Genomic DNA, 13,950 nt, shown 5'->3' on the forward strand with positions numbered 1-13,950 from the left:
CCGCCCCCCCCCCTGCCCCCCCTGCCACACCCTGTGCTGCGTTCCTGCAGCTGGTCACACATGCAGCTCCATGGGCTGCTGACATGCCTCGCACCTTGTGCACCTCCCATCAGCAGTCTGAGGAGCCGCACGTGTGACCAGCCAAAAGAAAGCAGCACAGGGCATGGCAGCAGTGGTGTGGGGTGGTTGTGGTGGTGGCCACCACGTGCAAGCCCTGCCCCTCCCCTGTCTGGCCAGCCGGGCAGTGTGTGTGTGGCCCACAGAAGGCCATTGCTGCCCTTGCCCTGCCAGCCCTGCTCCTAGGAGCAGGCACAGAGACACACTCCCCCCCCCACCCCACTCTCCATATGGCCCCACCCTGCCCCTTCCCTCTCCCCTGCCCGCCCCTTCCTCCCGCACACACTTATCTGCTGGGGGGGGTGCTTGTGTGTCTGCCTCTCCATGTGCGTGTGTGTCCATCCCCTTCCAGCCCAGCCACAGCAGGCACATGGTGTTGTGCAACTCCTGGGGCAGCAGGATGCAGAGTCCAGTCTTCAGCAGCAGCTGCCTCTGCCCTGTGCACAGATCTGGGGGGCACGTGCCCCCCCAATCTCCACCAGGGTGCTCACAGTGGCAGGAACTGGCCCCCCTCCCCACACCTCCCGGATGAACTGCTCTTGTGGTGCTGTCCCACAATGTGCCCCAGCAGTGCAGCACCTGCCCCAGCTCCTGCGAAGCTTTGTGGCAGAAAGGACACACTGTTGTGGCAGAAAGGACACACTGTTGTTAAAAAAGGTTGAATACCCCATGTAAACACAGGGCCATCCCTAAATTATTACGCTGAAGTGTTAAATATTCCTGCTTTTGCCCAGTTTCCTGTGAAATGTTTTATTATTGAAAATGAGGAATTCTGAGCAGTTCTTTCTCATTTTATTTTGTTGTTTGGAAACTTTATATTATTTCAAATCTCATGATTTAGGGAGTTAAAAGAGAACATGCTTCTTTGGGTTTTGCTTTTTAATAAAAGAATCTTAAACCTCTTTGGGAGAATCAATGGACAGCTAACTTGTATCTTTTAAGCCTGTCTCTGCTGTTAAAATATTAATAGACAAGAGAAAGTGACCTTCAGCCCTGCTGCTGAATCACAGGAAGCTGAAAAGCAGAATCAATACAGCTCTGTGCTAATGATTAACTGATTACAGTTTGCTTTATCTGAAAATGCATCAGCTCGTTTTTCAGCTCTTATTTTCTCACCAAATTTAATTTGGTTGGTGTTCCCATCTGAAAATACTATAGTGTTTAAAGCCCCCATACAGCAAGATACTAAAGAATATGACTCAGGTACCTTTGGATACATGTTTTAAAACCTTGCTGAGTTACAGGCTCATTTCTGCAAGTATCCTAGCCCAGTCAAGCAAAGACCTGAAGAACAAGCTTAAAGTTACATGATTAGTCCTACTGAAATCAAAGGAACCATTTACATGTTAAACTAAGCAAGCATGTGCATCAGGATAGAAGGCCGAACAGCTGGCAGGGCTGAACCTTAAATGAAGATTTTTAAAAGTATGCAGTGGCTTGACCCGAAAGGGCGCTGAGGTCTGTTAGCTCAGCACTGTCAAAGATCCAGCTGCCAGAGAGTGAAAAGATTTTTGCAACAAAATCAAGTATTCTGAAGCCAAATACAAGAGAAGGCATTTGCTACCATAATATCTGTGAAAGTTCATCAGCTGATCTTACTGACACTATACAGTCATTGGTTTCCTAGGTTTCAGATGATTCACTTGTGGGTTATGTGTGCTTGATTTTTAAATCAGAAAAACATCATAAACCATACAAAATAATATGACACTTGAAAGTCTGCCTTGTATGTAATGGTAAAATAAAACTATTCTTAACAATTTCAGCAACTGTTTAAACTAGCAAGGTATTTAGAAAATTCCATAAGATTTCCAAGCATATTTCTGCAACTGTTCCTCCAAATGATATCTGTATTTATTTACAATGTGCCAGTAATATTTGTCCTGTTATAGTTATTATTTAACCATCCTATCTGGTTGCAGGGTAGAAAACTTGCAACCCTGAGCCTTCTCTGCATATACATTTAAGGCCCTCAACAGCTTTTTCCAGTAGTTTTAAGGAGGAAATGATCTTGACTTTGTCTAACTCACTCTTCCATATATACATTCACTGGGAAGAAAACACACTGATGAGGGCAACATGACAAAGTGTATTGTGTCTGGTGCTGAATGAACATATGTGTAATGGTGTTTGGATGAAGTACATCTGATCTGCAAGTGTATGTTATACATCCAAGTGCATGTTTAAGTTGGTCTAATAAAAGATATCAGATTCACCCAAAGAACCTTGTCTGCCTATGTCCTTACGCCAACAGGACTACAACCTACACCCCTATAATACACACAGATCAATACATCCTGGATCTTTGGTTGATACACATTTCTATCAGTCCATTGACTTCATTGGAGCTAATTCATATCAGTCAACGTTCTATCACACCATATGTAAAATCGACTGTTCTCCAGAAGTATGTGCGTATGCCACACTACTCAGATGCTTTTCATCAAATGAAATGGTCCCAAATCTGACAGCCAAAAGAAAATGTGATTTCTACCAGCTTTACCTAACGGTGCTCTAAAATATTGGAAGCCAACCTTTTTGGCAAGTGTGCCACAAACTAGCACTGCACCCCACCCAAGTGCTACTCTGACCCCTTCCCCTGCCAGTTCTGCTTTCTGCTCCCTGCCCTATCTGCTGCTGTCCTACCAGTGCCCTTCCTAACCTGCCCTGTGCCCCACACACAGGTTGCCCGTGCCACTTGTGGTGCACATGCCACAGGTTTACAAATACCCTAAACAGATACTTACCCTGCAAACAAATAATGAACATTCAAGAAGGGTCAGTGGAATACACCGAGTCAGCCTTTTACTTTTGTTTATTTTATTTTAATACTCACTCTCCACTTCCCTCCCTCAGGCATTTGTCTTTCTTGCCTTTTGCTTCACTTCTCCTTGTCCCATTCAGAGTCAGTCTAAGCGGGAGACAGCTGCAATGAAGGACTTAGATCCAAGGGCAAGATGCACCTCATAAATATCTGGTGTCATGAATGAAGCTTTTGATTTTTATTCCAGAGCACCAGCTAACCATTAGCTTTTTCTTCTTCTCTTCACAGAGATATGGCTACGGTGGGTGGGTCCAGTTGGATCACCATTGCAAGGTATGCTGGGTTTTTTTCTCCAAAGCATTATTGTTATTGACAGTCTTCCATACATTTCAAATGGCAGTGTTCCAATAAGACTGATGATAAGTGTTTAACATACATTTCCACTGAAATACAACCCGATAGGTAGGAAAATTACTCCAAGCACTTACATATCACTATAGATTTTTCTGCTGAAGAGTTGCAGTAGGGTATAAGGTCACCTCACTTCCTTCCTAATCTCAGTTTGAACCATTATCCGGCAGTCTTCATCATAGCCCCAGCCTAACACTTAGAACAGATACTTTTAAAAACAGCTTTTAATTAGATGTGGCAGCAGAACTTAGACCACATTAAAAAAAAAAAACCCTCCTTTTTTTAGCAGAATCACCAAATTTTGAACTTACCCTAGAAATTGACACAGATCTTATCATATTATAGGGCTTTCTAGATAAAGAAGCTAACATAATGGAGCTATCTCATTGTATTTTATTAAAAGTTAAAGAACTAGAACATAAAAGAACTTTCAAAGGAAAGAAAAGTAATTCATTCTTCAGTTAAGCATCTCTGTGACGTGACCGGTAAAAGGAGAAACATGGGTTCATTAGGAACAATATGCAGCTGTTGGGGTCATGCTATACAAAAACATAGACCTGAACTTACTTTTTCTTATAGTAAATGAAAAGCAGAATCATTTTCATCTTGCTTACACCCCTTTTTTATACCACTAAGTCTACTGACTTCCATGAAAGCACTCCTGATTTACACCAGTGTAAATGAAATAAAGTGTGGCCCTGAATGGCTCCGGGGTATTCTGCCTGTCTCTCTCTATTCATAGCCCGATCCTACGTCTGCTGCAGTCTGTGGGAATTCATTGTTAACTTCCAGGGGAACTGAGTGGGGTCTTGGAATTAAAAACCTGATTCTGATATCAATCACAGTGTTTCAAATCAGGAATAGCTCTGTCCAAATCATCAACAATAATGCAGTCTAAAACTTGTGGAAGTAAGATCAAAATCGGGCTCCGTCTGTCACTTGCTTAAAGTGTTCATGAAATTAGGAATCAGATATCTCCTAAGCATCTGTTGGATCTAAGCAACTGTGCATCCTACTTAAAACATTCCAGGGCTTGCTTGTGCTCAGATTTGTGCAGAGAAAGTTCATTGTGTTTCATGCAGGATTTCTATCTTTTCAAATTTGATTTTGTTCCCACTTGGAACACACCCCAGATTTTGCAAGTCCTCTATGAAAGGGAATGGAAACCTTGCTCCGAGCAGTGCAGCTGGTAACACCCCACTAATTTGTGGACTCTAGAAGCTCTGAGATCCCTGCCTCCAAGGCAGTGAAGCAGGTGGGCTGCTGAGGCACCGGGCAAGTAAATTGGCAGGATATCATATAGATTTTGAAACATGCCCAACAAGCAGGAGGATTCCAACAGACCTCTGCAATGGTTCTGCCAGTATTTCATCAATACAGAACCAGCTCAGCTGGGTGTATTTCTTTTAAAAAATCAGCAATTTCTGACCAAAAAAAAAGTTTCATCAGATTTTTCTTACCATCTGTGTCATGCATAATCACAAGTAGAGATGACCTGCCTCAGAAGTCAATAGAGGATGTGTCATACTTCAGAGGTAAAAAAAGGTGCTACTTGCAGCACATGAAGAGAGAGAGAGAGAGAGTTAGTCATGTTAGTCTGAAGTCAGGCAGAAGACAGGACAGGGTGGCACCTTAGAGACTAACTGATTTAGTGGCATACAAAATCTTATGCCTCTCTGACTTAGTCTCAAAGGCAGGGGCAGGCAAAATACAACCTGCAGGCCACATCCAGCCCACCAGGCACTTTTATCCAGCTCTGGCACCCACCAATAAATTGCACCCTGCCAAGTCCTTCTGCCCATGTAGACACACCCCACAACATACCTTATCGTGCCTCGCTCCTTTGTGGGCATAAGGGTCTAGACTGGCCAGCATGCAGCTTCCAGGCAGGGATGCTGCTGCCGCTGCTGCAGCTGCCAGGGGATCTGCTCAGCTTCCCCAGTGGCTGGCACTGCTGCAGGGGGGCCTGCTCAGCTTCCCTGGCTTCCTGCTTGCTCTGGGCAGCAAGTAGGGAAGCAGTGGAGGCAGGGGGGAGCTGCATATGGGCGGGGGTACAAAGCATGAGGCTGGGGCTGGGGCCAGATGGAGCCTGTACCCAGGGGGCAGTGGCAGCATGGAGCTCAGGGGGCAGGGGGCAAGGAAGTCAGCCAGCTCCAGCGCATGGTGCATCCCTCCAGTCATGTGCGAGTGCAGGGGCTGCCTGTGCACGATAGAGGCAGCTCAGCCAGGCTGCGTTCCTCACTGCAACGTGCAGTGCTGGCCAGAGCCATGCACCACCAGGCACCAGCGCCTGCTCCGGACACAAAGACCCCCACCTGCTGCTGCCGCGGACTCCTATGGGGCTGCACACCATGGGGGATGCAGAGGGGGGTCCCCATACTCCCCCACCCTTCCTCACATCCCACAAATGCCACACCCCCATACCCTGCCCCCACAACTGCCCACATATACCCCCCTGAACATACCTTATTGCTCCCCCAACACACAGCCACACCCCCTCACAAGCCCCACACTCCACCGCATGCACACACACACAATATACAACACTGAACCTTTTATTTTTGAGTTATCTCCTCTATATACACTATGCAAACACAAATCATGACAAAAATATTTTTTGTAATAAAATTAAAATACGTTATAGTAGGTGTTTGACTTTTAGTGTATAATTTGGGGTTTTCTGGTTCCACGATGGCAACCACCCCCCCCCCCCCCAAGGAATATTTCTTGGGGGCAAAGGGAGGGACTTCTGGTGGCAAAGATCAGGGGTTAGGGGCAGGGCTTCTGGTCCCAAGATGGCAACCCAGGGGCGGGGCAACTCTCAAGGGGCGGGGCTACCCATGCAGCCCTTGAAAACTCACCAAACCTCACTAAGTGGCCCTCCAGCTGAAATAATTGCCTGCCCCTGCTCTAAGGTGCACCGTCCCTGGCTTCTGCCTGACTTCAGCACAGTGAACTTAGCTGCTGTGAAAGGGCATGTGCTGTGGTGAGCTAGCTCCACCCCTCCCTGGAGTAGTCTTTGCATCAAAGAAGTCCAAGTGTTTTCATTGTGTCCAGGCTCCAGGAGAGAAACCTCCATGTATCCCAACCAGACCTGCATAGAGCTATGAATAACAGAAATCTTAACAAAACATACAAGAATGGTGTCTTGGTAAAAATTATAATAATTAAGAAAATATTTCCATACTATTTAGACTGCCATATGGCATTTTAGATACATTCTCTGACCTGAAGAGCTGTAAATGGAAATAATGCAAAAGAATTAGAATTAAGAGGCAAGCTAATTTCAGGGTCTTGTTTCAACTGAAATGAATAAGAGGAGTCTTTCACCAACTTTAGTAGGTATTGGCCCAGTTCCCAGGATTTTATTTAGGACAAGAATGGAAGAGTGGGTGTTTGCAGGGGGAAGATGAGGAGATGATCATGAGATAAGGCATTGAATTAGGCCTCGGGAGATCTAAATTCATTTCCTACCACAATCACCTAACTCTTGTACTTGGGCAAGTGCTTCAATGCACCATATACATCTTAGTAGTAAAGACTTCCCTGTCACACAGGAGGGTTGTAAGGATACAGTTTATTAATGTCTGCGAGGTGCTCAGATACCATGCTGATGAGGGCCTGGTGAGGACCTGGGTGGACAACTAAGGAAGTGTCTAAAGGAAAATAGAAGTACTTGATGGATAAAAGTAAGAAGTGTGATCTAAATCAGGGCTGTCCAGCTGGTGGCCTGCAGACCCCATGCAGCCCATGAGGTGTTAATGTACAGCCCCTGAGCCACTATCTGGCCACCACTCCCCCGACTGCTCTAGCTGCTGCAAGAGAGAGGTCTCTAGGCTCCCCCTCCCTCCCTACCTCCCTCTGCTCTTGCTTCCTGTTCTCCTAGGGAGTGGGCAGATACAGCCCATGGCCTGTAATGTGTTACAATGCAGAAGAGGTGAGGGCTGCCCACCAATGTGGTACAACAGCCAGCCACACCTACAGTGTAACAATGGAGGGGTAGGGTGGTCACCGACATGTATGGTGTGGGGGGAGGCCCTGTTGCACACAGCAAGTGGCCTGGGGGGTCTGTGGCTCACACTAGCACAGTCCTTGTGGCACGTGGCCCCCAGGTGCTTAGACACTGAACAGCTCTGATCTAGATATAGTCAGCAGTGAGACACAAGGAGCTAAACTGAGAACATAAGGAAAAGGAAAGTCCTCTATCCAGCAAAGAATTTAAGTACGTTTTACTTCAAGAATTTGCACAGTCCCATTTAAAACATCTAACTAAAAAGAGTTGCATTGTACAGTGATTGAGTGTACATGTGGTGGGCTTAACAAGAAACTGTTAGGTTTAATCTGGTTCCGTCTTCTGAGGTTCAAACACAACCTTCTCGTGGGAGATCTGAATTGAAAGATAGAAAGACAAGTGGTAATTGAGTGAATAAAGTTACATTGCTTGTGTCTTTCAAGATGATGTCTTAACTTCCTTTTCAAAGTTTAGCCCAGTGAAGATAAAAGACGTATTCTTTATTTTTACTTTACCTTGACTCATTCCAGTGCCTCTCAATAGTGCTATAACTATTGATAAAACTTAGCCTTAGATGTTCCAAGCTACCAAAGGAGTTAGATACTTATTGCCTATTAATATTACTAGGAACTAAACATCTAACTCGCTGGCACCTTGGGAAAAAAAAAATCACAGCCCATGAGTTTGTTATAGAAAAAAGCTAACCAGATTATTAAAATGTGACATCTTATCAAAATAACATCCAATATCATGCACATTATTGTGATTTTAAATACACAGTTAGCAATCTTGTAAGAGCACTATGAGCTTGGAAGGGAATCCCATCTAGTGCACCTCTAAGGTAGGATCATGCAGTCCTTAATAGGAAATATATTAAAACCTGAAAAAATGTCTCCTAAAATAAGAGGAAAAAAGAAGGCTCCTGATAGCAAGTCACCAAGACTAGGATAGACACCATAAGCAACACTCAGGCAGTAAAATTAATCTAAGAAAGGTTAGTTTGATTAGTAGAATATCAAATATCTATGGGCACGCTAGAAGGGAGGAAGAGGCTGCAATTGGACCTGGACAGGTTACAGGGGTGGGCGGATGAGAACAGGATGGGATTCAATACTGACAAGTGCAAGGTGCTGCACCTGGGGAGAAAGAACCAGCAGCATACCTACAGGCTGGGGAACTCCCTTCTCGTCAGTGCAGAGGCAGAAAAGGATCTTGGTATCTTTATTGATGCCAAAATGAACGTGGGCCAACAGTGTGGGGACACGGTCAGGAAGGCCAACCGCACCTTGTCATGCATCCACAGACGCATCACGAGCAGGTCCAAGGAGGTGATCCTCCCCCTCTATGCGACACTGGTCAGGCTGGAGTTGGAGTACTGCATCCAGTTCTGGGTGCTGCACTTCAGGAGGGATGTGAACAGCATCGAGAGGGTCCAGAGGAGGGCCACTCGTCTGATCGGGGGGCAGCAGGGCAGGCCCTATGAAGAGAGGCTAAGGAACCTGAACCTGTTCAGCCTCCACAAGAGAAGGCTGAGGGGGGATCTAGTGGCCTGTTACAAACCAGTCAGAGGGGACCAGCAGGCATTGGGGGAGTCCCTGTTCTCCTGAGCACTACCAGGAGTGACTAAAAATAACAGTCACAAGCTGGCAGAGGGTAGATTCAGACTAGACATCAGGAGGCACTACTTCACTGTCAGGGTGGCTAGGATCTGGAACCAACTTCCAAGGGAAGTGGTGCTGGCTCCTACCCTGGGGGTCTTTAAGAGGAGGTTAGATGAACACCTTGCTGGGGTCGTTTGACCGCAGTACTTTTTCCTGCCATGGCAGGGGGTCGGACTTGATGATCTGCTCAGGTCCCTTCTGACCCTACCAACTATGAAACTATGAATACTATTAAAAAGTAGAGACAATTGTTAATACCTCCAATGAGCCATTAAGTCATTTGACTCTTTCAACTGCCGGAATAGCAATACAACAGCTGTTGTACAGTGAAGCAGGAATCAAAGCAGGGTGCTTCTATTCCAGGAAAAAAATTGAGGGGGAAAGGTACATGTTGCATGTGAGAAAATATGGTAATTATTGTTTGCCCATGCAAGAGTAGTCTTGTGATAATAGATTTTAAATAAAGCCCATTCAGTGGATTATAACCAGTGAATTATAACCAGAGCACCCCAAGAGATGACAAGGTCAAATGGTTATACACTCCTGCAAGACCGTTTCAGGCTGGCCATAAGGAGGAATTTCTTTACTGTCCGAGCCCCCAAGGTCTGGAATAGCCTGCCATCGGAGGTGGTTCAAGCACCTACTTTGAACCCCTTCAAGAGAAATTTGGATGCTTATCTTGCTGGGATCCTATGACCCCAGCTGACTTCCTGCCCTGGGATGTGGGGCTGGACTCGATGATCTTCCGAGGTCCCTTCCAGCCCTAATGTCTATGAATCTATGATTCTCTGCCTCTTAATTCCCACACACAGTTGTTAAAGCAAAAAACACCCAATGATGTTAGGCAAGGATGTAATAGAAATCTTCAGCTCAGTAAATTGATCTAGCCTTAACAACGTAGGTCTCAATATCTAGTACAGAGGCTCCAATTCTGCAGGCATTGCTCTGGGAAAATTTAAATTTTCCTACAGATTCTCGCAAAACTTCTGAAAATAGCTTCCCAAGTAGCCTTAAGTATAAAATTGCTGATAAATTTTTCATTTAAAAAATGCATTATGCATTTTGGTGGTAGTGCCTAGACATGACAGCAGTATGACTGGATTATCCACACACTTTCCTGGGCCAAATCCTGCTTGCTTTACCTGTGTGAGTAATCCTATTGATCCAAGTGGGTTCTCTCAGGTGAGTAGGAAGAACTGCTTTGTTTTGTTATAGGTGCTTCAGCTTACACCCAAGTCTAACGATTCAGGCTTGATCTCTAGTACATCCGTGATTACTGAATCTTATGTTAACCCAGATGAACAGAACAGTCACGATTCTCTAATTCTTTAATTAGACTGGCACCTGGGCTATTAGAAACTCTTTCCTACTGCATAGCTTGATATGGCATTAAGGAGTTGCTATTTTATCTTTCAGCAGCTGTGTGTGAACACTAGAGAGGTCACTGGTGAAATTGCAATCCATCTAACATTGTTTTCAGTATTAATAGAAGAAAATACATCTGGGTCCTTTAGAGGTTGTGCCTCAGTGAAATCTGAAAAAAAGAATTAAAAGTCTACCGTGCTCACAAAAACACTCCCGGTGGTAACCCAGTAAAGGACGCATTGTACATTTTTATGTGATAAAATACTTAATTTTACTCGGTCCTTCTTCCTTTACTTACTCCCGTAAATATCTTGCTACCTAAAACACAATAATCTGTAGTGGGCTGATATTAGATTGTAAAAAACAGATTGGATTGCATGGGTAAGGCCTCCCCTTCTGACTGTTTGGAAAATCAATTTTAACAGACTTGAAAGGATTTTGCCAGAGGAGCAGGACTGTGCAGTTGTAATTACTGGCTGTAATATTTGGAATCATTTTCTTGAATCATGATATTGCTACCAAGCTATTTTGGCAGCCTGCCAAGCCAGCATAGTAAAGTAGGGAGAAAAGAGGTTTTAAAATATTTATCAGGGAAATATACTTGTTAATGATGTATGAAGTTAATACTAAATTCAAGGTTAAAGACAGAGAGGAGCCACGCACCCAAGTTTGCTTGCTACAAGCAGTACAATATTATTAATTTATGAAAATTTATATCTATGTTCATAATAGCAAGGCAGACTCTGAATTAACAGTGACTCTTTATAATGGAAAAGATGTACAATGCACACTGAGTAAAATCACCTCCTCTCCAGGATCTTAAATGAATTAGTATGGGAAGGAAGCCACAAAATGGATGTTGGGACAATTAGAATTCCCCTCCCGAGACAGACAATTGGTCCTGAGGCAGCCCTGTACATACTTGCCATCCACTGTGCGCCCTAGGAAAATAGCTGCTACCCTTCGACATCCCTTACAAAGGGGTTCTCACAGTTCCCTTTGCACAACCAATCTGGTCTGTATCCCTTCCTCCCTACTTGCAATGCAAATCCTCCACTACAGCCTGATTTTCATCTATTCCCACTATTTAACAAAAGTGGCAAAATGCATACCGTGAAGCACAGGCCTTGGAGGAATTGTTGGGTCATATTAGGTCAATTTGTTCAAAGCTAAAAACAAGAGGAATATTGGCTGTTGCCGTTCCTTTTGGTGCTGGATCATAGGCTCTAATGATATGTCCATAGGAATGTGATCGTGAATAACTAATATTTTCCACAGCAAGACCATAACTACTCACTAATGTCTTGGGTCACTTGTCAAATGAGTCAAAAATCAAAGTGAGAAGTGCTGCTCTGCTCTTGCTGCTCACAATTAAAGAAACACTGTCAAAAGTTAACAACCTGGGTAATATTTTGATATACACTGGTGTAACTAGGGCTGGGAACCACCCTGGGCACCAATGGGGATAGTGGGTGAGAAAAAAATCTTCTGCTGTAGCCACACAGTTATGATCCTAGCAGCAGCAGCAATCAGAGGTCATTGTTGCCCCTGCGTGCAGCAGTTTGCCCTGTCACTTTCTTACGCTGCTGCTGACATGAAATGCCTTAAAGAGTGCATTTAAAACAGATTACTATAGTTTACATAACCATTTTATATGGGATTTCTCCCCATATGCAAATACTTCAATATTCTATTTTTGTTTTAAATCACAATGAAAAGGTGATTGGCACATGTAGACAAGGTTTTTTGGGTAAATCTGATATCTTTTATTAGACCAACTAAAATAGTTGGAAAAACTGTTCTTTGTAAGCTTTCAGGTACAAACACCCTTCTTTAGGCACATGTATGCATGCAGCTTCCATTGCAGCTGATTGTATCTCACTTTCACTGAGTGAGTATGAGACAGTGGCATTGATTTGAATGGAGGGATTGTGAAACCTGTTCCTGAAGTCAATTTGAGTCCATTAACTTTAAAAGAAATCAGTGCTAAACTATGCACGTTTATGATGGACAAGTTTCTGTTAAAAAAACTGTTTTTGGTTTCAAGTAAGCAGCCTGGCTATCTTTCAGAGGTATTGTAAACACTTTCTATTTGGGCAGCCTCAGCAGGATGGGTTAAGTTATGAGACATTGTTTGAGGCATTTGTTCTACATATTTTATTTTAATATTTGTATTTGTTTTAACAATTCATCTGCTTTTTATTTTAAGCCATCCTGACTTTTTTGAGAAGGGCAGCATACACCACTAATACATTAATAAATATGGTAAATAACAAGGTGATTATTTTTTTAATTATGGAAAAGTTACCTTGATGCTGTTCATCAATGTACAAATTATATTTTAACTATTCGGGGGGGGGGGTTATTTTCTATGGAATAAAAATATGGGGAAAAGTTCTGTCATTGGGTGTGCAAAAGGAACACCACGTACTCACTTGAAAGTAGAATTTAACATTTTGATACCTCTGTATTAATAGGAAATTCATTTTATAGGGACAGGCAAAAATGATGAAAGAGGGAAAAGTTTTCAGAGTTATCCAGGAGAATTGCTGGAATCCAGAGGTTCGGATTAAAGAGATGAATCAGTCAGGTAACTCCATAAAGTAAATGTAATAATGATGATATATCAAGTGGAACATCAATAACTTAAACTTCTGTGTCATCTCAAAGCATTTTATGATAATGTTAAAACTAAAAAGTCTTACAGAGTTATGAATTAGTTTAAACCAGTTGAAAGATGATGAAGAATAACATGCTTTATGTTTAGATTCTGAAAGGTCAGATTTTCATACCTTTACTCTTATAGGGTGTGCAACCGGTGGGTTGCGTGCGGGGTACGGTGACCCCAGCCCCAGTGAGGGGGCGGCCCCAGTGAGAGGGGGCAGTGGTGAGAGCAACCAGTGGGTTGCGTAGCCCCGGTGCGAGGGGGCACTAGTGAGAGAGGGCGATGATGAGAGTCCCATTTAAGGGAGGAGGTGTGTGGTAGTGCACTGTGTGTGCCCGCCACTTGCAACCAGTGGGTTGCATAGCCCCGGTGTGAGGGGGCGGTAGTGTGAGAGGCCCCAGTGTGAAGGGGGCCAGCGACGAGGAGCCCGAGAGGGGCCGTACATCGAGCCCGGTAGAAGGCCAGCACAACAATAGGCCGCGAGGGGCAGGGTCCTGTGGTGGTCAGCCCGAAGGGGAGAGTACCCTCGACTGGCCCATGCTGGGGCCAGGACCACGAGGGTCAAAAGGACCAGGGGCCCACCGCGAGGGATGCCCAAGAGCCGGGGGCCTGGGGTCCCGACTGGCCTTGAGGTGGGCCAGGGCAAGACGCCGAAGGTTACGAGGGAACCACACCCGAGAGGGGAAGATAGCTTCGGGAAAAGGGGATAGCAGGACGGTGAGCCCAGTTGAGAGGATAGCAGTGCATGGGGCCTAAAAGACCGGAGGCTCGAGAACATGGGGAGCCCCAGTGTGAGGGGGAAGCGATGAGGAGCCCCTGTGTGAGGGGGCGGCCCCGGCGAGGGGGTGGTGATGATTTAAGGAGGGGAGGTGTGTGGCAGAGCACAGGGTGTCTCTGCCACTTTAAGGGCCTGGAGCTGGCAGCCTCCAGGTGCCTGACGAGGGCAGCCATTTTG

The 13,950-nt window shown here is 44.8% G+C and overlaps 1 protein-coding gene across 1 annotated transcript in view; it reads left to right on the plus strand.

The window, feature by feature from the left end:
- Window positions 1-13,950, plus strand: part of ACMSD (aminocarboxymuconate semialdehyde decarboxylase) — a 69,651-nt gene that overhangs the window by 7,608 nt on the left and 48,093 nt on the right. Inside the window, exons 2-3 of the mRNA XM_006018396.3 lie at window positions 3,170-3,214; window positions 12,824-12,920. Coding sequence (XP_006018458.1) covers window positions 3,170-3,214; window positions 12,824-12,920 — 142 coding nt within the window. The remainder of the gene's footprint in view (window positions 1-3,169; window positions 3,215-12,823; window positions 12,921-13,950) is intronic.

This window comes from Alligator sinensis, unplaced genomic scaffold (assembly GCF_000455745.1).
Source record: "Alligator sinensis unplaced genomic scaffold, ASM45574v1 scaffold277_1, whole genome shotgun sequence".
NCBI classification, from domain to species: Eukaryota; Metazoa; Chordata; order Crocodylia; family Alligatoridae; genus Alligator; species Alligator sinensis.